At 44.7% G+C, this 27,230-nt stretch overlaps 1 protein-coding gene across 1 annotated transcript in view; it reads right to left on the bottom strand.

Moving 5' to 3' along the window:
• The window catches only part of Rab22a (RAB22A, member RAS oncogene family), a 48,983-nt gene extending 21,936 nt beyond the window's left edge, over positions 1 to 27,047 (bottom strand). The window contains exons 1-2 of the mRNA XM_075963235.1: positions 26,733 to 27,047; positions 25,280 to 25,359 (exon numbers count right to left, since the gene is read on the bottom strand). Coding sequence (XP_075819350.1) covers positions 25,280 to 25,359; positions 26,733 to 26,768 — 116 coding nt within the window. The 5' untranslated portion in view covers positions 26,769 to 27,047. The remainder of the gene's footprint in view (positions 1 to 25,279; positions 25,360 to 26,732) is intronic.
• Positions 27,048 to 27,230: the final 183 nt, after the last annotated feature.

The raw sequence follows: 27,230 nt of genomic DNA, 5'->3' as shown, positions 1-27,230 counted from the left end.
TAAAAAGAAGCCCCAGCACCCACACAGCTCTCACTGTACATCCTCCCAGTTTACCCACAGCTCTTCCTCTGTAGCAACACGCTGTCTGCAGCTTTTCTTTGCTGTCCTGGAACTTTGTCATCAATTACTGTGGTTGTCCACAGACTACTTGGCAGTCCATTACACACACACACACACACACACACACACACACACACACACACACCCCATTACAGCATAAAGAACAAGTGTCACTCATACGTAGAGGCAGATAAGGCTCTGCTCTAGCTTGGCCAGAATGCAGCAGAAGGAAGTGGTGCAGCGGGGCAGGAGTGCCTTGTTGAGGGTCCTACTGCCTTGTGCTCAGTTACCAGCCTCAACCCCTGGACTAGCTGCAGGGGTCAAGCAAAACCTGGGATTGCTGCAGACACTCATTCTGCTCCCCCACTACAGTGGCCTTTGCAGTTCATTAGGAAGAAGTCATAGTACCGTATGGGGTTTGTCTGCTGCTCTCATGGGTTGAACCAGGAGCCTCTTCCCACCTCCTAGTCCCAGTCTGTCACTCTCTCACCTCTCCTCCTTTGGTCTCTCTACTTTATAGCACCAAGCATCGCATACCTGTTCACTGTAAGAGAGTGAAATACTGATTTACCTCAAATCACTTCATCCCTGATACACAGGTTTGGTTTCCTCCTGTAGTAGCAGTACTACAGATCAGAGTCAGACTTTGGAGTAACATTACCTGCTGCTTCTCTCAGTAGTCCCTGCTAGGTTCTGGCTAGCACCAGGACAGAGGTTGTCTACCAGACTCAACCATAATTTCCTGCCAAAGCTATAGTGCTGTCTACTGAGGACAGCACTTTTCAAAATTGAGCTAACAACAGAGACACGTTATCACAGAACACAAGTGTCTAACCCCACATTGGTCCCAACTTCTAAGTTGTCAGTCACAAACACCAAACCTCCCTTTAACACCATGTGATTATACCTGTCTTTTATTAACTTGCATCCAATTTTGTAGTAGAGTTGTCTGGCTCTTTCATTTTATGTTTAATCTACATCCAAACCTTGGCCCCTGAAATAAATTCATATATTGGACCCCTAATCTTGGGATGGCTTTACTCCAATTATCTGCCATCATTACTTCAATTCTAGGATCACTCCTTTAACGTTCAAGTTAAATGATCCAGAGGGTACGATAGCTTCAGTGTCTTGCATTTGAAAAACAGGCACTGGCTCCCTGCCATTCAAAGGATACGTTTCTATTTCCCAGCCTGCCATTTACTTGTCTGAGAACCTTATTTTTCACTACTAAACTGTCTCTCTTCAGTCTGCCTAGGCAGATCTTATTACCTCTTTAATCTAAAATCCCTACTAGCATTATTTCCTAAAGCTAGAACGCCTTTCATATGCTTCTCCATTTTTCATGACATTCTAAAAATATGACTCTCGCGCACATCAAGCAGTCACGATCTTTGGTCAGAGTACGAGTTCCCAATGAAAATACTCGCTACAAGGTGTTTTAAAATCATCTCTTCTTTAACTTCAGTAACTTGTTTAGCTCTCCTGGAATACTGCTGTGCAATGACATCACCGCAGACTGCTTCCTTTGAGACCTTTCTGGGCTCCTGAGGTGCAGTCACCCCCCTACTGTGCATTCTGAAGATGAACAACTCAGTACATCTTTAAATAAAAAAAAGGCCATAACTTGGATCTGAAGGTTAAATGTGCTTGATGACACACTGCCAGGCACAAACCAAAATGGACGTGAAGAGACAAACACAGATGACCCTTATAGGTCCTCTAACAGAGACAGCAAAGGTCTTGGGAAGGTGTAGGGCAGTGCAAAGACCGTTTGGGGCTCTGAGAATTTGCTGAACAGAGAAAACATCTGCCTAGGGTAAAGTCTTTAAAGCCTTGATGTTGTTGCCGGGGCATGGTGGTGCATGCTTATAATCTGGGAGACTAAGATGGGAAGGGAGTATCCACAAGTTCCGTGAATGTACATACATCCTCCAGTGATAGACCTCTCATCGTTTCCCTTTACTCATCATCTGAGCCTAGCCATGCATAAAGACTAGCTGGCCACACTATCGCTGCCACCCATTCACATCAGCAGGCACACAAAAGGTTGTTCTCTAGGGTCATGTTAAATCCATACAAGCTCTTTATATTCTCTACGTTGGTCATATATTCAAAATAAATATTGAAAATCTAAAAAAATATTTATTTAAACGGAAAAATATCTAAAGAGTTTTGCTTCTCCTTTCCTATAACTTTAAGAATAACTTATAACCCTTTCACATCATAAACAAAAAAATCAACAATAACAACAAAACTAGCTGCTTCAGCTAAGTGTTGACTGCTGTCATATTCTCTTCCTATCTGTTCATGTGTGAACCTATTTAGCTGGACTGTGAGCTTTTGGATTGTGAGCCTTCATCATCACTGCTCAGGACAGAGCCATGAATGGGACTGCTGGGATCCAAGGGCAGTAGGATCCCAGCTGTCTTTTCCAACACCTGGGCTTCCTAAGTCTTGTACGAACACTGACTGGTAGGCAAAAGGGGTAACCACATCACTGCCTCTGAGAAACCCAACTGGGAGGGCTGGTCCCAGGGACAGAAATGTACAAGACAGCTGTTCTGGAGATATTCACACCAAGGCTCTCTACAAGAGCAACCATGAAGGGCCAGGGCCAGAGAAGGTGATGTGAAGATGGAAGGAGAGAGTACAGTGATGGGCCTTGAAGATGGCAGAGGAGGCCACAAGCCATCGTAGTCACTAGAAACTGTAATAGGCAAGACAACAGGCTCTCCCCTCAGAACCTAGAAGGAAGCAGCATGGCCGACACCCTGAGCTTAGAGTTAGGGAAAGCTGATTTGGGACCCCTGATCTCCTGGACTAGAGGTGAAAACACCTGTGTTCTTCAAGGTGTTGCAGTGATTGGTCACAACAGCTGGGGGAGACGAACACATGCAGACTTTCTGAAGAGTAAGGGAAGTTGTTCCTGGAAGTCAGGAGGGACAGTGTAGATAGTGGAAAGAGCAAGTTCATAGAGAGCAAACTTGGGCCAAAGCAGAGCACTAAGAACACAGCAGCAGCCCTGCCTGAGATGGGCTAGACAGGGTGGGGTGGGTACCATGTTAGGAGGCCACAGAGAAGGCTCTGGGCAGGAAGGCACTGGGGATGAGGGCATTCTGTGAGCTAGTGCCCCTCTACAGAGGTATCTTTCTGCCATGGCCACACTCTGTACTACTGTTGAAGGCACATACTAACAAACTACTTCCTCTTCTGAAACCAAGCTATGCCTAAGCATGGTGTTGGTAAAATCAAGCACTTGCAGGTTTCGTAGATGAACTTCACTTATTGTTTATCTGTGTATGATCTGAACTCAGCTGCATGCACTGCTTTAGAAAATGAGAGCTAGGATTGGTCACATGACAAAAGAGCAATGCTAGCTAATGTCCTTAGAGTGGACCATGGTGTGGGTAACGGATCTCGCAGGGCAGAGACACAAGTGAACTTGAGATATAGTTGCTAGGGCTGGGGAGATGGCTCAGAAGGTAGGAGTACTGGCTGCTCTTCCAGAGGACCAGGGTTCAGCTACTAGCACCTCCATGGTAGTTCCCAAACCATCTCTAAGTCTAGTTCCAGGGGATCTCCTGAACTCCACTAGGTTTGCACACATGATACATATAAACTCAGGTAAGCACAAACATATGCACATAGTTTTTTTTTCAAGAATACATACAGGACAGAGTGAACAGGACAGAAGGAGAACAAGGGAAAGAAGGCTAAGAGACCTTTGCAATGATCCTGGACAAAGATGGGCAAGCTTAATAGGAAGAAGGGGTAGTTGGAGACTGATATCCAAAAGTCACAGGGCTTTGACTGGGATGAGGACAGGAGCAGTCTCAGTAAGTCTGAGGCAGGTTTTCATGTGCTTAGGCACATATGCGATGAAATATTTCAGCAATTTCCAAATTGTAATTGTGGTCCTCAGGTTTCTGATAGAATACTGATATGCTTCAGTACCTCCTATGTATAAACTCCTCCTACTGCTTCTCAGGCCAGCTGCATCCTCTCCTGGAAACTCAACTTGATCAGCTTCCTCAGAAGTACTGCAGGTTTATAGGAGTATAAGATAGTCTCTACCAAACCCTCCTTATTTTTGAAACACTGATAGTAATACTTCAAGCTGATCTTTTTTCCCTTCTACACTGCACCCACCTCACCCAATAGATTATGAATGTGTATTCAAGTTGCATCACTGTACTTAATACGATCAGAACAGCCCCAGTGAACAGTGTCACGGCTGTTAACTGTAGTTTGAAATTTACAGGTGCTATCTGTAGGACAGAGTCCTAGAAGTGGAGCCATCAGGCAAGACTGAAGAAGATAGACAATATGCACTGGATGAGAAGCAGACCTTCGAGGGAGTTTTCCAGCGTGGCTGATCAGGTTTGATAGTATGTGCCACAAGATTAGTCAACTCACCTTTCTTCAACTATCTCATGTGAAAACGAGAAATGACTTCATATGTGTTTTCCCACAGGTTCAGGTATTTAAAGCGTTGGTACCCAGGTGACCTTACTGAGATGTGCAATGGACCTCCAACAGGTGGGGCCTAAGGAGGGCCTCAGTCTTGGGGGTATGCTCTCCAAAGAGACTGAGAATTCTAGTCTCCTCTTGCTTTGCTTCTCAGCATGAGGACATGGAGCCTACTCATTACAATCACCCACCCTGCTGTTCTGCCTCAGCATAGCACTGAGCAGAAACACAACAGGGTCAACTGACCAGCCAGTGCAGCCTCCAAAACCTAAAGTCAAAATAAGCATTCTTTTTTTTTTTTTTAAAATAATTACCTCAGCTATTTTGTTCTAGTGACAGAACAATGACTAACACAATGGGGGTTTACAAAACTGTAAATTTATTGAGGTATTGCTCTGGTTAGCCTTGATTATAAGCTTGACATGGCCCAGAGTAATCTAAAATGATAAGGCTGTGAAAGACTGTCTTGACTGATGATTGATGTCATCCCATCAGGGCCCATCCCACTGTGGGTAACATCATTCCTAGACAGTTGGAGCTGGGCTGATAAGAAAACCAGTGGGGGGGGGTCGCTAGAGAAATGCTCAGCTATTTAGGCCATTTCTTGCTCTTCCAGAGCACCCCAATTCAGCTCCCAACACCCCTAACAAATGGCTCACAGCCATATGTATCTTTACCTTCAGGGGATCAGACACCTTTTCCTGGCCTCCACAGACACCCCCACATATGTAGCATATATTTACTCAGGAAGATGGAAAGACTAGAAGAGAGATCTAGCAACTGAATCCCAATTGTAAGCATTTCATGGTATAAAACAGTCCTGCTGGCAATAGATAGAAGGTTCAGTTGGTAGAGTGCTTACTAAACAAGCATGAGAAACTGAATTTGAATGCACAGCACTCATGTAAAGGCTGTATGTGGTAGTGTGTGTCCTCAATCCCAGCATTAAGAAGAGGGAGTCAGGTGAATCCCTAGGGCACACTGGCTAGCCAATCTAACCAAATTGGTGAGCTTCACGTTCCAAGAGAGATTTTGTTTCACAAGATAAGGCAGGAAGAAATTGAAGGAGCCTTTCTGTGTTAATCTCTGGATCCCACATGCAAAAGCACATAGTATGTGTTTCTGGTGCTACTCTTACAATCAGGCCTAGCAATGCTTATGTGTGTACTCTGATATCCTGACTAATGATATCCTGTCTTTTAGATGCCAATCAAATGATGACCCTCCAGTCTCCAAGCTTGAACATTCTTCATGCCCATTAGATCAGACAGGTTGAATTTCCACACCTAGAGAAGAGAGTCTCTAACAGGAAGAAGCTTCAAAAAATGCATATTCAGCCAACATCAACCCTTGAGATTAAGGGACTGGAAGCTGGGTGTGGGTCTTGGGGATGGAATCAACTGCAATCCTTGTTACTGGGAAGCTGAGGCAGGAGGATCACTGGAAAGTCTGAGGTCAGCCTAGGCTACAAAGTTGAGTTGCAAGTCAACCTGGGCTGCAGAGTGTGACTCTGTCTCAAAAACTAAGGATAACAAACCTTCAAAGAGATAATCTAAGTCTCAAAAGGAAAAATTGAGGCTGAGGAGAAAGATAGAGAAAAGTTAAGGGGAAATAGGGGGAACAGGGAGTCTCTCATCTCTGTTGCTGAGAAGGTCTTTTCAGCAAGATTATGAGCCATGTTTACAGTCAAATATGTTTTGGCTTGTGACATAAGTTTTTAACCAAGGCTTCCTTTGACCCATGATTTTATCTCAAGGCCTGTGAAACTGTACCATACACTTCATAAACCACTTTAAAGTCTTACAGTCAACAACAAGAATGAGTAACATTTCTACCCAATTTTTTAAGTCTTTGAACAATGTAAGTGAATGTGACTTCAAAAGCTGTGAAGTCCATATAAACAGCTGCTAAGACATGAACTGTGGCTCTGTAGAGAGCTGCTAGCTGCTCTGGAGTGTGCACTACTGTTCTTCTTTTACACGTCTAACATTCAGACTTTCCTTAATAAACTCAAACCCTGTTTCAAAAGGGAAACAGATAAGGACTAGGGAGATGGCTGAGTGGGCACAGGTACTTGACACAGAGTTTAAAACCTTGATTCCATCCCCAAGACCCACACAGGAACTGTAAACTGTCCTCTGACCTCCACATATGTGCTGTGTCCTATATGTGTGACGGTCTGAATAGGAATAGCCCCTATAGACTAATGTGTTCCAATGCTTGGTCCACAGGGAGTGGCACTATTAGGAGGTGTGGCCTTGTTGGAGTAGGTGTGGCTTTGTTGGAGGAAGTGTGTCACTAGGGGGTGGGCTTTGAGGTTTCAGAAGCTCAAGCCAGTTCACTTCCCGGTGGGTCCAGATGTATAAATTTGCAGTAAAAGTCAAATTTCAAGTCCAAGAATCTTGGTGAACCCAAGGGATATTATGTACTTTGCATATCATGGTAAACGGGACAGACAGATAAACAGCAGGCCTCTGAAGCAGCTGGAGACTAAAGACACACATTACATACACAGACATCATAGGTAGGGGTGGGCTGTTCAACAGAAACACAGGTACCAGGGTTCAATTGAACAGTGTATTACAAAGTACTTGAAGCAGCAAATAGGGGACTGCTTAAGCCAGAGTACACAGCTGGAGTACACATCTGGGACAGATACTCCTCCAAAGTAAGGAGGGGAGCACTACAGGCCGTGAGGATGGAGTCCATGGGAGTTAAATCACTACTTACAAGGCATCGGATAAAAGCATAAAGGCAAACTCTGAAGGGAATACGGAGCCTGAAACTGGAATGTGCATTCAGCAAAGCACCTCTCAGAGATTTGCAAGGAAGAACAACCTGCACTCTAACCAACCCTCCACAGGATGGAGGGAAACAGCTCCAGGGTGGTGGAGCTCATCAATGCTGGCAAAACTCACACAGGGTTAGCCACTATACTTCAGGAACTAATAGGCCCAAATAAAACATGGGGCTTGAAGGACAAACCTACAATTAATTTTAGCGAATCTCAAACTTGTCTTAAATCAACATCCTCCTACTCACATTAATGTCTTGATTAAGTAACACAATGCAATTAAATGAAATAACTGTAGCTGGCAACATGACCCAGCCATGAACATATTTAACATCTCCTTAATATCCTTATGTATCACAATCTTTCTCTTGCTAAGGCACTTTAAACACAAGTCCAGAAGCATGGTGGCACATGTCTGCGACTACAGCACTCAAGGCCAGGGCAGGCAGGAGAAATGTGAGTTTAAAGTCAGCCTGAGCTACATAAACAGTTTCAGATCAGTGTGTGCTACACGGTAGAACTCACTGTCAAAACAAAAACAAAAAAACATAAAAGTACCCCTAAACATCAAAACAACATACATCTGAAGTACCCAGAACAGAATTAGGCTTACAAGGTGAAAGAAGCCAAGAGGTATCACAGGGCAGAAGGAACAGTCTTCTAAAAAGTCAAACACTGCAGAAAAAAAAAAAAACAAACAACCATAAATGGTATGCTTTCTCCAGTTTGCCCAGTGAAGAAGCTGCAGCTCAAACTATTTAAAGTAGCAGGCACAGGAGTGCCTTCCCAAACAGTGTTAACTTTGAAGCAGTGTGTCTTTGGATCATAAGTATCAAAAATTCTCAGGTCTGGGGTCAGCAAGATGGCTCAGTGAGTAGAGGTGATTTCAAGATGAGCTTGCAATCTGAGTTCAATATCCAGATGCAGGTAAATGTGGCAAAGATGGAAAGAAAGAACCGTTCTAGGAAGCTGTCCTCTGACTTCCACGTGTGCGTGCTCTGAGAGTCCCTTACCAACAGCAACAATAACATGGGTCACGATCAGGGCTGGTAAGATAGCCATTCAGTCAGTAAGGGTTTTGCCATACAAGTACAGAATCTGTCCCGCCAAACCCCATCCACATAAAAGACTGGTGTGGTGGAATGAGTTTATAATCACAGTGCTGGGGGAGTCTCTGGCATACATGGGAGCCTGCCTCGCCTATAATCAGGAAGCCTCAAATGCCAATGAGAGATCCTGTCTCAAAAGCAAAAACAAAGATGTTGAGGATTGTTTGACAGTTGTATTTACAATTAAACATTGGAGAAGGGCGATGAAGTTTGGTTAAAGAGTGTTCCTGTGTGTCACACAGGATATATTATGTATTAATCTTTGGTTAATCAACTATGTACTTAAGTTTAATCAAAATCAACAAAAAAGGAGACGAAGTTTGGATGTGACTCACAGACGTGTGTGCTCGTGCGGGCGGGCACACACGTGCATGGGTACAATCACAGGCCTTAGGTGTTCTAGAAAAGTATTTTTGCTACTGAGCTGTAACCCCAACCCTACAGGTAGTCTTCTATGTAAATAAAGGTGGAAGTGGTGGCTCATGCCTGCAGTCACAGTACTTGAGGATGGAGCTAGACGAAGGCCCATCATGAATTTGACACAAGTATGGACTACATATATAACTGTTCTAGGTTACAGTATGAGAATGGGCCTTTCAAAGAAAAAAAAAAAAGGCCTGTGTAGTAGTTTGAATGAGAATGGCCCCATAGGCTCATATGTTTGAATGCTTGGTCCACAGTTAGTAGAACTGTTTGGGAAGGGTTAGGAGGAGTGACCTTGTTGGAGGAGAGAGATGTGGTCACTGGAGGTGGGTTAGGAAGTTTCAAAAGCCCACACTAAGCCCAGCTACTGTTCCAGCACCATGCCTATCTGCCTACCACTATGATGATCATGCTAACACTATAAAACTGAAAAGCCCCAGTTAAATGCTTTCTTTTTACAGCGTTGCCTTGGTCATGGTGTCTCTTCACAGCAATAGAACAGTGAGGAAGATGACAGCATGCTAGCACAGGACTGCTCATTTCTCTTGGGATTTACTTGGGAGAATCATAAGTTAAAAGCCAGCCTGAGCTACAGAGTCATTAAGGTTAACCTGGGCAACTTGTGAAATTGTCTCAAAATAAAAACACAAGACTCTGGGAATAGCAGATATAACCTATTGCATAATACTTAGAATAGATGAGGCCCTGGGTTCAATACTCAGGCTCAGGGCTAAAAGGCAAATGAAACATGTCCTGGGGGAAGGCTGAAGGGAGTGAGGATGCAATGCAGGCTACAGCAGATCATGATCGGGGAAGCCTGTGCACAATAGCCCTACATCAAATGCTAGCTGGTCAATAAAATAAGTAAGGGTCAGCCATCAGAGGAAAACTCCATTTTACAAGAAGGAATATAAAAGTTATTTCTTTTCTTCCTGATCTGAATAAAGTTTCCATGAGATAGTTTAAGTAGGTAACTACTCATTGAGAGGTAAGTAAAGTCACATTGGCCACAGGTCTCAATGAGCGGGCTGATGAACTCCTGCAGATGGAGTGGGGTGCTGGTCTGTGCTGAGCAGGTGACAACTCAATGGCTTTTCTTGTAGTAAAGGGTCAGAGTCTCTCACTATGCAGCAATCCCCACCTCACTACTGCCCCTGACCACTGTGTTCCACTATGGTCCACCCTCACTACCTCCCCATTGTATCCCATCACAGTCCCCCCAACTATCTCCCCACTGTACTCCACCACAGTCCCCCACTGCCCCTGACCACTGTGTCCCACCACAGCCCCCCTCCCCCACCTCCCTACTGTATTCTACTACAGCCCTCCCACAGTCCCCCACTGCCCCTGACCACTGTGTCCCACCACAGCCCCCTCGGTTCCTCACTGTGTCCTACCACAGCCCCCACCTCCCCACTGTGTCCCACCACAGCCCCCGCCTCCCCACTGTGTCCTACCACAGCCCCCACCTCCCCACTGTGTCCCACCACAGCCCCCGCCTCCCCACTGTGTCCCACCACAGCCCCCGCCTCCCCACTGTGTCCTACCACAGCCCCCGCCTCCCTACTGTGTCCTACCACAGCCCCCACCTCCCCACTGTGTCCCACCACAGCCCCCACCTCCCCACTGTGTCCTACCACAGCCCCCACCTCCCCACTGTGTCCTACCACAGCCCCCCACCTCCCCTCTTGTGTCCTACCACAGCCCCCGCCTCCCCACTGTGTCCTACCACAGCCCCCACCTCCCCACTGTGTCCTACCACAGCCCCCGCCTCCCCACTGTGTCCCACCACAGCCCCCGCCTCCCCACTGTGTCCTACCACAGCCCCCGCCTCCCCACTGTGTCCCACCACAGCCCCCGCCTCCCCACTGTGTCCCACCACAGCCCCCACCTCCCCTCTGTGCTCCACACTGCACTATACCCACTACTCTCATTTAATACATCAAGTAGTTGGTTGTCTTTTAATGACACTGAGACAGAGTGTGGGAACACTTCACAGTGAAACAACCATTTTAAACAACAAAATAAAACAATTTGAACCTACAGAAATAGATGCTAAGTACAATTAAAAACAATTTATTTTCCAGTTGAAGAAGCTGCATGTATTTATCCCAACCCTTCACGGTACATTGCATCACCCTGAAGGCTAGTATGACTCCTACAAACCAGAGCACTTTCCTGTAGAATCTGCAGCTAGTCCTCAGACCCCATTAGAATTCTGACAATGGTCCTGATGTTGTCTTTCTGGAAAAAATCCCAGTTCAAAGCCACGCATTTCAGCACGACTCCTCTCCTCAGCCTTGTCAACGTTTCAGCATCTCTTCCACCTGTCAGCCTGTGAGATGACCAACAAGCTGTCATGTCATATCAATGTTTCTCAATCTTGGTTTGTCTGATGTCATTATATAAGTTGTAACAAAGATAGACAGGGGCTATATTATAAGAAATTCGGTTTATGAAGATTCTAAGACACACCTCTTTTCTGCACCATGGGACAGTCCTAAAGTGTGTAAAACTGTGTTCTTAACAGATGCCATTGCCAATGACTCTCAAGAGGCTGGAGAAGGCACTACAGATCTTACCCTGCCCCCTCCTTCTTCTATGCTGTGTGAGGGCACCACTCTAAGAGCTTGGGGTAGGCTTACCTGGCAGAGAACAAGGAAGATACACAAGGGCCTCCAGCCACAGCCATGCCATCAAGCATCCTTTAGCCCTGGCTGATGTGTCACTGAACCAGAACAGACTCTGAGCCCAGCCACAGCGAACTAACCTACAGAAAACATGATGTACCAAAAGCTTGGGATAACTGTTCCATACAATATATAAATACAGTAATGCACCACAGAAAGGACAAAAGAATTATCATCTAAGAACATAAAATATCAAGAAAAAACTCAAGAGTTATTCTTAACAAAAATGCTTATTTAACTAGAAATACAAAGAGACTTCCTTCTCTTCGTAAATGGCAACTTTCGTGGGTAAAGTCACCCTGCGTACTACAGAAAACACCCAACAGCACAGTATCAGGGCTGAGGAAAGGCAAACATGTCAGCTCTCACCACTGTTTCCAGCTAAAAGTCCTGGGGAACAAGGCACGGGGAAACAACAATAAAAAACACCTAACCAAATCATCAAACTAAACTACCACCCAAACTAACCAAAGAGTAAAACAACCCCACTCTGAAATCATAACTATGTAATCCAAGGATCCCAAAAGCCCACAGCACACTTTTGAGAATAAATGGGGCTACCAGGTGTACATGCTGATAAGGCCAATCCATAAAAACCAACAACATTGTACACAAAAATGAAAAAACAAACAAACCATTTTCATTCACAACAGCTAAAACACCCATCAAATATTAAGAAAATAATCAAAAAGATTTCCAGCATTGTTCACATTACAAACTGTAAAAAAGGGCTGGAGATATGGCTCAGTGGTGAAGTGCCCATACTGCTCTTGTAGAGGACCCAAGTTCAGTGTCCAGCACCCATAGCACTCAGCTTACAACCACCTGTGACTCCAGCTCCAGGGCTTCTAGTCTAGTCTCAGTGGGCATCTACACGATCTATAGTCTGTCTGTCTCTCTCTCTCTCTCCCTCCCTCCCTCAAAAACAAACAAACAAAACCTATAAACCAGTACAGAGAAAATGCTTAAGATATGGGGGGCGTACATATTCAGGGACAAAAGACTCAATGGGAACAACATTGACTCAAGTGCTATTAAATGGAAAATGATAAAAGCTCACAGAATGAGAGACAAATTGACAAATTCACAACAACAGAAGGTTTTAACCCATTCTCTCTGTTAAAATGCCAACAAAGGAAAACAGAGAAGATGAATGTTAAAGAAAAAGAAAACAAATTCTAATCGCAGGCCACGCCCCAGCAGCTAAGAGCACAGAAACTTTGCCAAGAAACCCAGAATGCTTGCTGAGATGGACCACATGATGGGAGAGAGACTGCAGATCACACTGGATCCAAAGGATGAGTTATGGAAAATATGCTCTCCTGTTTTACAAGAATTTTGTCAGTAATCCAATAAAAAATTAAGTTATTTCTATGTCTGAGATTGAGAACCACATATTTAAATGACACTTGTTTCAAAGATAAAGCCAATAATAAATCAGAAAATACTTAGAACTGAATGGCAATAAGATAACAAAATACAAAAATTTACTGAGCTGGAAGAGAGATGGCATAGTGCTCTTGCAGAGGACATTAGTTTAGTTCCCAGTATCCATGGCAGGCAGCTCATAGGGATCTGACACCTCTGGCCTCTGCAGAGCCTACAGTCATATATACATACCTGGCTCCCTCCCCCAGTAATAAAAATAAATTAAAAAGAAAAGCCTTGCTAGTTAAGGTTTAACTTGTAAGGTGTGTGTCTTAGGGTCATTACTGCTGTAATGAAACACCAATCAAAAATAAGCTGTAGAGGAAAGGATTAGGTTTGTCACTAAAGAGTCAAGACAGAAACTCTAAACAGGGCAGGAACCTGGCGGCAAGAAATAATGCAGGGGTGCTGCTTTATGGCTCACTCAGCCTGGTTTCTGGACCACCATCCCACTCGCAATGGACTGGGCCCTTCCCCCATCAATCACGAATTACGAAAATGTTCTACAGGCCTGCCTAGAGCCCAATCTTATGGAGGCATTTTCTCAACTGGGGTTCTCTCCTCTCAGATGACTCTAGCCTGGATCAAGTTGACATAAAATTAGCCAGCAGAATGTGGAACAAAAGACTGAATATTGCCTGGCGGTGGTGGTGGTGCACACTTTTAATCCCAGCACTTGGGATGCAGAGACAGGCAGATCTCTGTGAGTTCGAGGCCAGCCTGGTCTACAAGAGCTAGCTAGTTTCAGGACAGGCTCCAAAACTACGGAGAAACCCTGTCTCGAAAAAACCAAAAGAGTTAAAATCATTAAAGAATGCAATCTACCAAAACCAGAGCCAGAAGTAACAGATTAATTTGCATATGAACAATCTTAGAACTATGAACGTAATTCACTCCTCAATTAACTCTATTACATAAGCAGTGCTTGAAGCTCAGATGGAAACACTGACAAATTTTACTAATAATTTGAGGAATTAGGAGTGCTTCATGCAAGCAGGGTTACTGAATAATCACAACTTTGATACAAACCTGATAAGTGTTTGTTCCAAAATGGATGACATCACAGTCTCACTTGTATACACACAAATCCAGCAAGTGACAGGCAAGTGAAGTCAAATGTGATGCTTAGGACAATCAGCTTAAAAGGAACTGGATACCTAGGAGACAAGCCTCTGGACAAGATGGGAGGAGTTTGCAGACAGGGTGGGCTGATGGGGGTGACAAACACAAAGTAGAAGTGCCCCAGCAGCAGCACTGTGGCTCTGCCTCCGTGACTTCCCTATCACAGACTACAGTTCCTCAAATGACAAGATGAGATAAACTCTTCCTCACTATGCTGTTTCTTGTCAGGGATGCTGTAATGTCAACAGAGAAAGGAATAAAAAAGGTACTGAGTAATGGGTTTGCTGTTGTGATAAATTTGACAACGTGATTTGTAGGCTCTGGAGACTATCAGCAGGAGGAAAGGGAGTCTGCAGCTGTGTGCCACAGAAGCTGTGCAGAGCCTACTGGGTGTCTAGTAGACCAGAGTACAGACAGTCATGCAAACAGTGACAGGCTAGCTGATGAAATTTCAGAGAGCAACTGGGAACTGAGCTAAAGGCCATTAAAGATATATTTTGGCTATATTCTGGTTGGGTCCTGAGAATCTTATTGAGGCTGAATTTGAAAATAATGGACTAATTTCAAGACAAGGGAACATTCAGGATGTGGCATGACAACTTCTTGGTGCTCTTACTCAGATTGGGGGGGAGGGACAGGCAGGGAGTGAGAACAGAGACATGAAAAACACAAAGTTCAGTAAGGAAAGGAGTGTTGCTGACAAGGAGGTACTGAGCCAGCTGAAGATAAGGCTAGCCTTGACTACACACAGATACAGACAGACATTCAGAGAGACATATGGCCAGACAGACAGACAGACACACACACACATACACACACAAGCCCAAAGTAAGAATGTCTAAAGGGGTTTTCTCCTAGAAAATAAGACATGTCCCCCAGGATCAGTAGACAAGAGACTAAAGCAACTGTAGTTCAAGGAAACAAGACTATATTTGATGTCCGTGTTTTAAGACTAAGGGGGACCATGGAATCCTCTACCAAAGTTCCAGAAAGCCACCAAGGCCAGATGTGTCACAGCGTCAGTTGTGAAGGTAAGGCCTAAAGTTGCAATGGATCCTAAGATATTAACAGGCAACAGACCATCCACAGAGGAAAGGTGCAGGTTACATTGTGAAGTTGGCCAAATAGAGAGGCTATGTGTATTATAGGTAGTAGATTGGTAGAAGTGGTGCTAACCAAGTCCTTTGGAGTCGACATTATTTCGTTATGGGCTTCAGAATTTGGTGTTTATAATGCTAGGTCTGGATTTGCTTTGACCTGGCCCTTCCTTGCTATGCTCCCATTCCCAGGTTTTGGAATTATAACTATTTACTTTATGCCACTGGATATTGGAACTATGTAACTTGGTTTTATTTTTTAGGAGCTCTCAATTAAGAAATTGCCCTGAGTTTAAGAAACTTAGACCCTTAGCATTGTTGGGACTATTAATGATTACGAGACCGTCAGAAGCTAGACTGGATACACTCTGCACCTGAGATGCCCATGAGTCTATGGGAAGAGGGTAGAATGTTATAGCTTAAAGGTACTATGCTTGGGTATCAAGTTGTCCAGGGGTGGGCTTGTGATGGTTAATACTGTCAACTTGATAGACACAAGCCTATGGGCATAGCTATGAGGAGGTTTTAGATTGGATTACCTGAGGATGGAAAATCATGAAGGGGTCCCAGACTGAAGAAAAGGAAAAGTGAGAAGGCCACCAGCTCTCTCCTTCCTGACTGTAGTAGATGTAGTGTGATCAGCTGTTCTAAGCTGCTGCTATGACTCCTCCATCATCTTGGACCATATCAACTTAAACAGCTGAAACCAACTCTTCCTCCCTTAAGATGTTTCTTGACAGGGATTCTGTTAACAGTGGTGGCCGTCAGCCTCCTAATACAGAGACCCTCTACATAGTCATGCTGTGCTGACCTCAACTATAAAATTAGTTGTTGCTAGTACTATTATGAATTATAATGTAAACATTTTTGGAGATAGATGTTTGTCAAAGGGGTTGTGATCCACAGGTTGAGACCACTGTGTTAGAGCAAGGAAAGCAACTAAGACACCAGTGACATATAAAAACTGCATGGATGAATCCTATAAAAATTCAAAGAGCTGGAGAGTGTTGGCACATGCCTTTAATCCCAACACTTGGGAGGCAGAGGCAGGTAGATTTCTGTGAGTTCGAGGACAGCCTGGTCTACAAAATGAGTTGCAGGACAGCCTGTTACACAAAGAAACCCTGCATCAAAAGAATCAAGCCAAATCAAACCACAAAATCTAACAAGATATTACATATAATGTGGTCAGCCTCTTAGAGATAGAAAAACATGTTCACAAAGTCAATACTACCAAACTAATAAGATCCTAGCGAACAACATCTTCTTTGAACATTGTGGTAAGGATGTGCACAGAAAAATCCTCTAGTGAACGACCTATCACATGGCAGCTCAGTGAACGTTCTCCCAGCACCATCACAGCGCTGTCAGAGTACTCAGTTACTACTCATTCTCATCGACACTGTTAAGGAAATCCGCTGAAACCAACAAAAACAGAAATAACAAGTCAAAGGCTTAGGAGTTACTATAACAAAGCCCCACTCCCAGATGGCAGAAAAATGTGCACAGAAAACACAAAAAATGTCCATATGGAAGTGAATTCATAAGCAAATTCAGGAAGGTCATTGGAGAGAAGCTCAAAACCCAAGATGTTGTTATGTGTGGGGGTACATGCCTTTCTCACAGCACTTTGGAGGCTAAGGTAAGATGTTTCCAAGCTCAAGGTTACACACCAAACCCTACCACACCAAAGAAGACAACAACAACAAGAAGCCATAAACTTTGAATCAGCTACCACTTTCACAGCAAAATAGTGCATTAAAAACATCAACCCCCTTGAAATAACTCTAATGACAGATGTGCAAATCCACTACAGAGAAAACAGAGAGAGACTACAAAAGCCCAGGGAACCGAAGGATAATCCATATTCATAAGCTACAGCGTTTAGTATTACCATGTCATTTCTCTCTAAATGGATCTGTAAATTCAATGGAAGGCTAGTCAAAAACCACAGTAAGGGTCATCATGTTGGTGTGTGCAAAAACAGATGATATGATTGCTAACATTTATATGGAAATGTAACAGACCCAAAGCAGCCAAGACATTCTTGAATCACAGAACATTCAACTAACACTGGACATTGCAACTTTTTATAAAGATTAAAAAGAAAAAAGAGGGATTGTACTATTGGCACAAGGATGGAGAACGGAAAAGATGAATGACATCTATAAAAGATCACTGCTGCACAACAAGCTCACTGCAGTCCCTTGAAAACAAAGCACAAAAGCTACAGAAGGTGCTTATAGGCACCTACAAAGCATGCAAAGCCATGCTATTGTCTGAACACAAACTGTGATTCAGAGACTGTAACCCTAGGCAACAACCGTTTTCATCTTCATTATTGTATAGAAGGTAGTCAGACAAGATGGCAGTGGAAATAAAATGGAATTGTAGACACAGGAAAAGGCAGCAAGATGGCAAATTTAAACCAAACCACACTGACAGCTACCATACATTTAGGGTCTAAACTAGTACCACAGCATTCCTGACAAGGACTAAAATGTAGACAGCATTGATTGAAAACCCTAATTTTACATGTGGTTAGTAGCAACTCTACTCCATAGCTACTATCGGTCTAAACACTCGGAGTAAAAGGGGGCACTCCATGAAGCCATAAAGGCTAAGTTCAAGTTAGCAGAATGCATGTAAGAGCAAAATTACTTGAATGAAACTTGTAAGATGCTTGCTTGAAATACCTACCTATCAACAGGTTAAGTTTAAGATATGCAAACAGAATGCAGGGAGCCTAAATTATACCCAAGCAGATTCAGACCAAGCATTCTTATTGGGCGTGGAGGTGAGGGTGGGGTTGAGGTGCATATCAAGAAACCATGGTACATACAGACACTCAGAACAAAGACTTCACAACACTCTAAGCAAAAAATAAAGGTTACCATCATTCAGAGTTCAAATACTCCTTTCAGTGCAGGCAACAGAAGAAGGGCCATACAAACACCACTATTAATAAGCGCGTCTTTGCTAACATCCATTCATCCAACACCTCACACAATAGTAAACACACAACTTTTTCTAGGATAGAGGAGGTTCTAGGCCAAAAAGAGGAAATACATATGTATATCCTAATAAAATCAAAATCAATTTCTTATTAACTCTGGGTAGAGAAGGCATCCGTAGTCTGTAGCAGGAGCAGCCATTGAGTTTAACTATAAAAAGGCCAGATGAGTCCCTTTTGCTACAAGGTTAGGAAGACAAAGGGCCTGGCTGTCTACACCTCAATGGTGGGCCCTAACTTTATTGCACCTATCTCCTTGGTGTAGTAAGGAAGTAGAAGAAAAAGCAAATGTGTGTGAACCAGAAAGGCAGAAGTGCCTGACCACAGTGACTAACTGTGTACCAGAGAAAAGCCCAAGGAATTCTCAGAAAAGTTGCCTTAGCTAACTCAATTAGGCAAAGCCACAGCAATTTGTGTCTACATGTTATCAGCATGCAATTAAAATGAAGACTATCTATAGTAGCAAACAGAAGCTGGAAGATTATGAGTTTTAGGACAGCTTAGGATACACATCAAGACCTTGTTCCCAAACCAACAAAGAATCCCAAAGCAAAGGAAACAAAAGCCATGAAGCATTTTGAGATAAACTCAGTAAAATATATACAAGGCATGTAATGTACAGTGACAACTAAAAATGCTAACAGGAAGAAAAGGATCTAATGAGACAGAGAGAATAGGACTAGAAAGTCAAAATCAGCTTTGACTACAAGGTGAATTTAAGGTGTGTGTGTGTGTGTCCATGTGTTGAGAGAGAGAGAGAGAGAGAGGGTGAGCGCACGAAAGAGGTAGAGTGCATACACTCTGAGACCTAAGGAACAGAGGAATCATCATGTTCATGGTCAGAGCAGAACAAATACTATTAGGTTATCAATTCCCCCAAACTAGTCAGAAGGTTCCCAGTCAGATTTTCAGTAGATGCTCAAAGAATTAGGCATTGTGTCCCTAAAAATCTATACACATATCCAAAGTGCCTACAAGAACAAAACAAATTTGAAAAGTAATACAATTCAGTAACTGCCACATTTCCAAAACTGGAACCAACCCCCATCCAATCAGCCCATTTCTGACAAAGGTGCAAAGGCGTGAACAGATGCTGAGCTCCCTGCAGCCAATGCCCAGAGTGACCATGGGGAAAGTACTACCTCACACAGCAAGCACAGTAAGACAAACAGACCACAGGTCAATCTTAAAACAAAGTTACGGAAATTCTAGATCAAGGGCTGTGCAGCACACATTTTAATCCCAGTAATAAATGTGTGGCAGAAGCAGTGGATCTCTAAGTTCTAGGTCAGCCAGGGATACCTATCAAGACTGTCTTAAAACACAGAAACAAAACTAAAACTAAAAATCAAAATCTAGAGCATAGGAGAAAATCCTGGTCTTGGATATATAGGACACAAGCTGATGCCATGAACAGAACAGAAAGAAACTGCTCTTCTTAAGATACTGGTGAGACATAAAACACTCCTGACGGGTAGAAATGAAACAATACACGTGGAACTAGACCAACAGAAGTGCAGGACAAGATGAGCACACCCTTGGGCAGTAGTAGGGAGTTGCAAATCAAAACCAGTGTAGTGCATCACAGACCAAGAGGGTGGCTGGCATTTCAGAGAGGACTGACAGATTTGGAAAACTGTGGAATCATCCCAACTTACACAGTATCCTGGATGGAACACAAAATGAGTATTTGCTCTGTGACAGGGTCTTACTACACAGCCCTGGCTGGCCCTGAACTTACTACTTACAGGCTGACCTTGAATCCACTGTTCCTCCTGCCTCTACCTCTCACATGCTAGGATTAAAGGTGTGTATCACCACACCTAGATGATATGAATATTTTGGAAAAATCTGAAAGTTTCTTAATGAAAATTAAATAAATATTTAGTACATGACCCAGAAATGGCACTTCTAGATAATATAACTTGAGATATATATCTAAAAGAAAACTTATGTCCAAATATATATGTTTTATTAATAATAGCAAAAAATTGTAAACTCTATTTTAGCTTATCAACTAGCCAGTGAATACATTTTGGTATATCCCATGCAATGAAACACTACTTAATAATATAAAGGTACATGCTAGTAATACATTTAGTAATATGGATTAAATCTCAAAAAAAAAAGTCTTCAAGACAAAACATTATTAGAAGTATATAACCAGCAGCTGAATTATCTGAAGATCAAGAAGACTGCTAGAAGCTTCTTAGTAGCTGCCTGGGTAGGTACAAGGGTGGAGCTGCAGAGGTCAAGTGATGGGGTGAACACAATCAAGGAGAGAACTCTGTTCACCAGAAAGCTGTTCACAGATGGCAAAGGCTTGTCACACAACGGGACACAAAACCTCCAGACAGATGACAAGAGTGACACATGCAAAGCAGTGAGTGACCAGCAAATTGTCCATGGTTTGAACACAATGCTGAAATATCCAGTCTCTGCAGTCACCAGAGAAACAGAAACTAGAACAAGACAGCCCCCTCCCCCTGAGAAGATCGACTAGGCGATGCTAGTTAAAAGCCATATTACACAAGCTGTGGAGGGTCGGGGCATCCAAGCACCCAAGAGCTGCCGGTGGATGAGAATACTTCAAGATACTCACTAGAACTGAAGATGCACAGCTTTGTGACGCAGTGGTGTCACGGCAAGGGCTGTATGTGCCTGTGTGTGTGCCCCTGGCACGTTAAAGAATGTTCTAAGTAACAGTCCTCAGTGAGAACACAGCATCCGGCACAAACCTCAACTGTGCTTTACATCCAACAGGAACTACAACGTACACACTGCTAGACTCTTCTCACAATACTCAAAAGCAGTGGGGTTATAGTCTAATTCCGCTCACTAAACTCTAAGCTTTACAGGTTTATTATGAAATAACGACTGCTAGGATGTTTACTGTACACCACGCGCCATTCTGCACCACATTTATATGCTTTAACCCAATTCTCACAACCACCTCTATAAGGTATCACAGAGTATTCCCAATATGCAAATACAGGCACAAAGAGCTTACATAATTTAACAAGCCCACAATAACTAAGTACAGTGAGAGCTGGGAAATACGCAGCTGGCCTAGTGTGTGAGGGTGTGTATTTAAACATTCACTATGCTGTGGTTCGATGACAGAATGTAATAGCAAAATGGAGGGAAGACAAATGTACAGGAGGTGGGAGGACAGCTAGGATCCACATTTTAAAGAGAAAATCAGTAGATAATGTCTAAAATTGGTGGTGGGAGTGGGAGGAGGGGTGCAGTGTGTGTGTGCCTGTGAGGAACTGAAGGAGAGATCAGGAAATAGCTGCACACCATGGCAACAGCGGTTGCCTCTAAGAAATGGGTCTAATAGACAGGGCTGTAAGATGGACCCCGTTCTTTTCTGTAAACTACTGCTCTTCTCCACTCCACCCCACCCAGTCCTAGAGGAGCTTGTTATGTAGTCCAGGCTGGCCTGCAACTTCCCATCCTCCTGCCTTCACTTTCCTAGAGACCACGCACACCGGGGTTACAACTTACAGGATGCCTGCCTAGAACGCTGAGTCCTTCTGTTCAATCATAAAGCATTAAAAAAAACAAAAACAAAAACAAAAAAAACAAGATATAGTAACAGCTGTGTGATTTATTGACTCCAATGTCTCTACAGCTCTTTGCTTCACTTAACCTGCATTATTTTGAATCCTCCCAACAATAAGGGGGTGGTCCCACTAACCCTTACTTTGTTGAAGAAACAGATTATAGATTTGACTGCCATTGGCTAACTAACTGGCTAGCAAGTGGCAGAGCCACAATCCAGAAGTGTCTGTGTTTCATTCTGAAGTCCTCCATGTCAGGTGACACTGTGGAGGTTTGGATGAGAACCGTGGTGATTGGCTGGGAGGAGAAGGTGTGACTTTGGTATCTGAGGACATGCTAGTCCTGCTCCCTCCCCAGGAAAAGAGGAACAGGGGTCCAAGCCTTCCAGTGGTTGCTTACAAGTACAGTCACAAGCATGCAGAGCTCCCAGGTATCTGTGGATCACCTATGGGCACAGGCTACCTGGTGAGCACAATCTCTTCAAGGTTGGCTCTTAGGAGAGAATTTGGTGTTAACAGTGTGGGACCCACCCACCTGCCCACAGTGACGGCAACCTCTCTATTCCAGCACACCCAAGGGACACAATGAGCTTCCAAGGATTATTTAAGCTCATCACAGTGGTGACTCTAATGGGGTCCTCATCCTCCTGTGTTCCTTGAGGGATGGAATTATAGCATGTGGTTGATGTCTTACCAGCTACTGCCAACACTTAACAATACTTCCTATGCTAAACCAGTGAATCTTCAGTGACTCTTCATCAAACCCACAAAGCAGGTACGAGCCAGACAAATCCAACAGCAGCCTGGCCACTGGAGTGGAAATTCTCCCAGCCAGTGTTCACTGTGGACACTCACTGAGGTCCCAAGTCAAGTCCACAAACAAGAAGGTTCTCTTGAGGCCAAGGCTCTTCCCTATTCCATAACTCATTTGGGCCATCAGGGAAGAAGACACTGAGGAGCAGGGGAGAGACATCCACTTCTTTAGGGAGCTAAGTCTAAACCATAGCTTTGGACCAGTGGCCAAGGAAAAGGCTAGGAGAAGCTCAAGTTGGGTTACATGACCCAGGTGAAAGGATGTTTTGGGAACAAAGAGGACACGATTTGAAGAAGCCCAAGGCTTACTTCAGCAGTAGGAGAGGCCAAGCAGTCCCAGTGAAAAGAGGCAGCCTCGGGTGGAGGGAAGGAACCAGAGAAGACAAGGGACCTCATTCCATTACACCTGGTTTGCACCTATCATGGTGACTCACTCCCCATATTTAAGGCTCCTTGCCTGATCTTTGTCTCAACAGCCTCGCTGGCCACTCTTCCTGGTCTTACTCTCTGTCCTGGCTCAATTCAGACTCTTTTCCACCTGGCTGGCCCTTCAAACTCCCAGGTCTGTGCAGATTACTTCTTGCCACCTCTCACTCCTACCAAGTGACATACTCCTCTGCAAACACAGTTTCTTAACTTCCTACAAAGTATAATCCACTCATCTTTCAGTATTTAAATGTCACCGTTATTAAGTGCTTCCCATTTTCCATGGGACCCGCAGGAATCAGGCAACCTTAGGCAGGTCAGGGCCTGCTTTGTGCTGACATCACAGAGATATGCTAAAGAATCATTTTCTACACAATAGTTACAGAACTTGCTTCTCTCTTAACCCACAGGGAAGCTATTTGATATGAACAGAGTATGTCCAAATCAGGATTCAGTAAATGTATTTTGAAAAGTACCAGGTTAGACATATGATGGCTCATCCCAGCACTCAGGAGACTGAGTCATCCTAGGCTACATATTAAGTTTTAGTCCTACCTAAGCCTAAATATTTTTGCCTGCTGCAAAAATAAATAAAAGTGCCATAGTGCCAGATAGCAAATCCTGGCTTTCTGTGCCACAGGACCCCTGCCTTTGGTCAGGACAGCCTGGAAACAGTAGACAGGTGTGACTGTTTCAGCAATGCTTTATTTACAAACAAAGCAGGCAGGGCACAAGGCTACAGTTTGCTGAAGTCAGATATAAATCACCAGCATCCAGAACACCTGTTATACCCGAACACGTTATGGCTGAGACCCAACTTTTTGGAAAAATACCCACTGGGTTTGTTGTGGTGTTCCCGCCATGACTAGTACCCAGAGGTGGATTTAGTGACATGAGGGGTGGGGTGGAATTGTGTTGACACTGGGCTGCACAAAGTGACAGATGACAAAGTGGCAGGTTCTCTTCCAGCTTAAGTAGCAAGACGGTAGGAGGAGGGGATGCTGCTGGAATTCATCAGGATACATGGGCAGCAAAGCTGTAGGATAGGGGAGAAAGTGAAGAAAAGCTGGGGACCCAGAACTCCAGAGAGGTATATGGATCACTGAGGTGCTAGTCAAGGGAGAGGAAGTTAGAGGCAGAAAGGTAGCTAGGATAAAGAAGGAGGGGGCTTTATAGTCTTTATTGTAAAATATTAGCAAAGATAATAGCCTGCGACACAGTGGGAGCCTGACTGGGCCAAGGCATGGCATGGACTTCTCTCTACTCATCCAAAAGGAACTGAGGTGGTATTTACTATTTGTGGTCCTTGGGTTTCCAGCTGTGACTCGGTGTGAATGAAGTATGTCACTCACTGACTCATCCACACTTGCCACTTTGTAATGCAGGTACCAAGAGGACCCGACGTGGGAGGTGACAACTCCAAACATGTGGACACACCCAGTTCTTCTGGAAGTATGCTATTACAACTATAGACAGAGTGGTGGATTTCATCTGCATGCTCTCCAATGTGTAAGAAACCCAGAGATTTAACAAATTCTCGGTGAAGCTGTTCCCTAGGAGGCAGAGAATGGTCTTCACAGGACCACCAAGACACAGCATAGCCTGATGATGAGCCACACACAATTTTTCTTTAAAGACAGGAAACCATTTGACTGGCAGGATTTTCAGAACAAATAGTACATAATCATTATTTAGTTGTAATTAAATTAAATTAAGCTTTTAATTTAATAGTAGAGTCTACACAGCTCTCAAGTTCTCACACAGAAAAATTAGAATTAATCCCATGATCACCCCTATGACATTTAAATAGAAAAGATTTTTGTTAATTCTCTGAGGCTGGGGAGATGGCTCAGCAGTAAAAAGCAGTGCTCTTCAGAGGACCTGAGTTTGGTTCCCAGGACCTACAGCAGGCAGTTCACAACCACCTCCGTGGGCATCTGATTCCTCTGGCCTTCAAGGTGGGCACTACACTGACATTCACACACCGAATGAAAAATAATCAGACCTTCAAAATCTCTTTAGACAGTCAACTTTACTGACCAAAAATACTAGAGACCGAAAAAAGCAAAAAACAAAAATACCTAGCATTTTAAAGTCACTTTATTATTTCACTACTGTCACCAGTATTACACTGCTCAAGACGGTTTGGAACTCAAAGTTTCACTGAACTCAAGATGACACGGGTTACACCAGCAACACATTTTTTTCCTTGAAATGACTTTTCATTCATTCTACGAAGTATATTAAATAAACTTGTTCTCTTACCCTATGGTAGGATTGATATTCGGATCAAAACTGTCTTCCACGAATCGCCATACGATGCTTGATTTACCCACACCAGTATCCTGAAAGAGAATAAGATGTGTGACTGAGGAAAAGCTTGCTATTTGCAGACGCCCAAACCCACTTTGTGGCATAAAGTGGGGAATTTTAGAAAAAGCACCCACATCTGTCGATTTTCTAAGTTGAGGGACACAAAGAAGGCTTTTGCAATGCGTCAGTGAAGTAATTTTACTTCAAACTGTATTACTGGGGCCAGGCCCAGTAGTGGATGGTTTTGATTCCAGCACTTGGGATGCAGAGGCAGGCAGATCTCTGTGGTACAAAGATTTCTTAGCCTACAAAGCGAATTCTGTGCCAGTCATGGCTACACAGTGGGAAACTTTTAAAAAAAATATTTAAAAAGTACTAGGGAAGGGTTTTGTAGTTTTTAAGATTAAGAGACACTAGAACCTCTTGAAAGACCCAGGCTGGCCTGCCTAGTGGTACAGGCCTACAATCCCAGCAAATCTGGGAGGTTGAAGTGGGGGAGTTCCAGGTTCAAGGCTTGCTGAGGCTATGCAGAGACTTCAAGGATAGCCTCGGCAGCTCCTTAAGATCCTGCTGTAAAACATAAACAAGCTAGGGTTACACAAAGCTGGGTGGGACAGGCTGGCCTAGCATGTACAAAGTTTTAGGTTCAATAAATAGGATGCTCCTTCTCCCTCCATGAAGAAAAAGACCCTATGCTTCTGCTTCTTGAGTAAAGTGCCGCCGACTCGAAGGCCTTTTCACATATACCAGGAAACTCTGCGCTTCCAAGCTGGGCCTGAGTAATCCCGGATGAACCCTAGCCCCACCCTAGTAGAGGGGTAAAAAACGTCTAGTTATTGGAATTCTTTTCAGTCGGTCATTAAAACAGAAACTCAGGAAGGAGACCATCAGAAGGCTTTGGAATGGCCAAACTACCAACAGAGGACCGGAAGCTGAAGCTTCAAAGTCCTGGAAGCTTCCTGGTATGGACTCCTCCTTTCTCCACTAGGAGAGTAAACTTTTGAAAGTAACTCTTGCAGAAGTGTCAGAGACGTTCCAAAAGTTCAAAAGTATCCCACACTGCAGAAAGTAGGCCAAGGGCGCTCATAAAAACCTAAAGACCTGCTAGGGGGTTAACTTTGACAGACGTGGCCAACTTCAAAGGAGTCCCTCGCAAAGTTGGAAGGAAACTACCCGCGGGCCGCTTCACTGTGGGATGGAAAGAGGACACCTCTCTGGGGCGCCGGGGACCACCCCGATACCTCGGGGCCTTGGGTGGGGCACAGCCTGGGGGTCCGGACGGCCCAGGGGTCTGCGGAGGGGCGGCGTCCCGCACAGGGCGGGAAGGGGTGCAAGGGGCCCAGGGATGCCGGGACCCGCCCACTTGGCCTCCGCCGCCCTCGGGGCCCGGCCCGCCGCCACTCACCCCCAGCAGGCACACTTTGAGTTCCCTCAGCGCCATGGTCCGGGGACCAGGGGTGCGGGCCTGCCGCCGCCCTAAGTTGAGGGAGAGGCCCTGCCCAACACCAGCATCCCCCGGCGCCGCTGCCGGTGGCACCACCCAGCCCCGGTTCTGCACGCCGGGCGGCCGTGCCTCCGCCGCCGCCCTTCGGTCCGGCCGACCCGTCGCTTGCCCCGCGAAGGCACCTCAACAGCCTGGACGCTCCCTCGGCCTCCCGGGCGCTACAGCCGCCGCCATCTTGGGACGCCGGCAGGGTCACCTGACCTCCCCGCCCACTTCGGCAGCCACCTTCGCCGCGAGGGCGGGGCGGCCGGCTCGCGGTTCCCAGGCGGATGGGCGGAGCATCAGGGGCGGAGCCTCAGCCTCGCCCCGCCCTCCAGCTCGGCCCGGGCGCCTCTGAGGAGGGGCGGAACGGGGTGGGGCGTAATCATGACACTGCCACGCCCCTATCTCCACCTCTCA

The sequence above is a fragment of the Microtus pennsylvanicus genome, chromosome 2 (genome assembly GCF_037038515.1).
Source record: "Microtus pennsylvanicus isolate mMicPen1 chromosome 2, mMicPen1.hap1, whole genome shotgun sequence".
In the NCBI taxonomy this organism is placed as follows: Eukaryota; Metazoa; Chordata; class Mammalia; order Rodentia; family Cricetidae; genus Microtus; species Microtus pennsylvanicus.
This window is presented reverse-complemented; position numbering and strand designations above follow the sequence as displayed.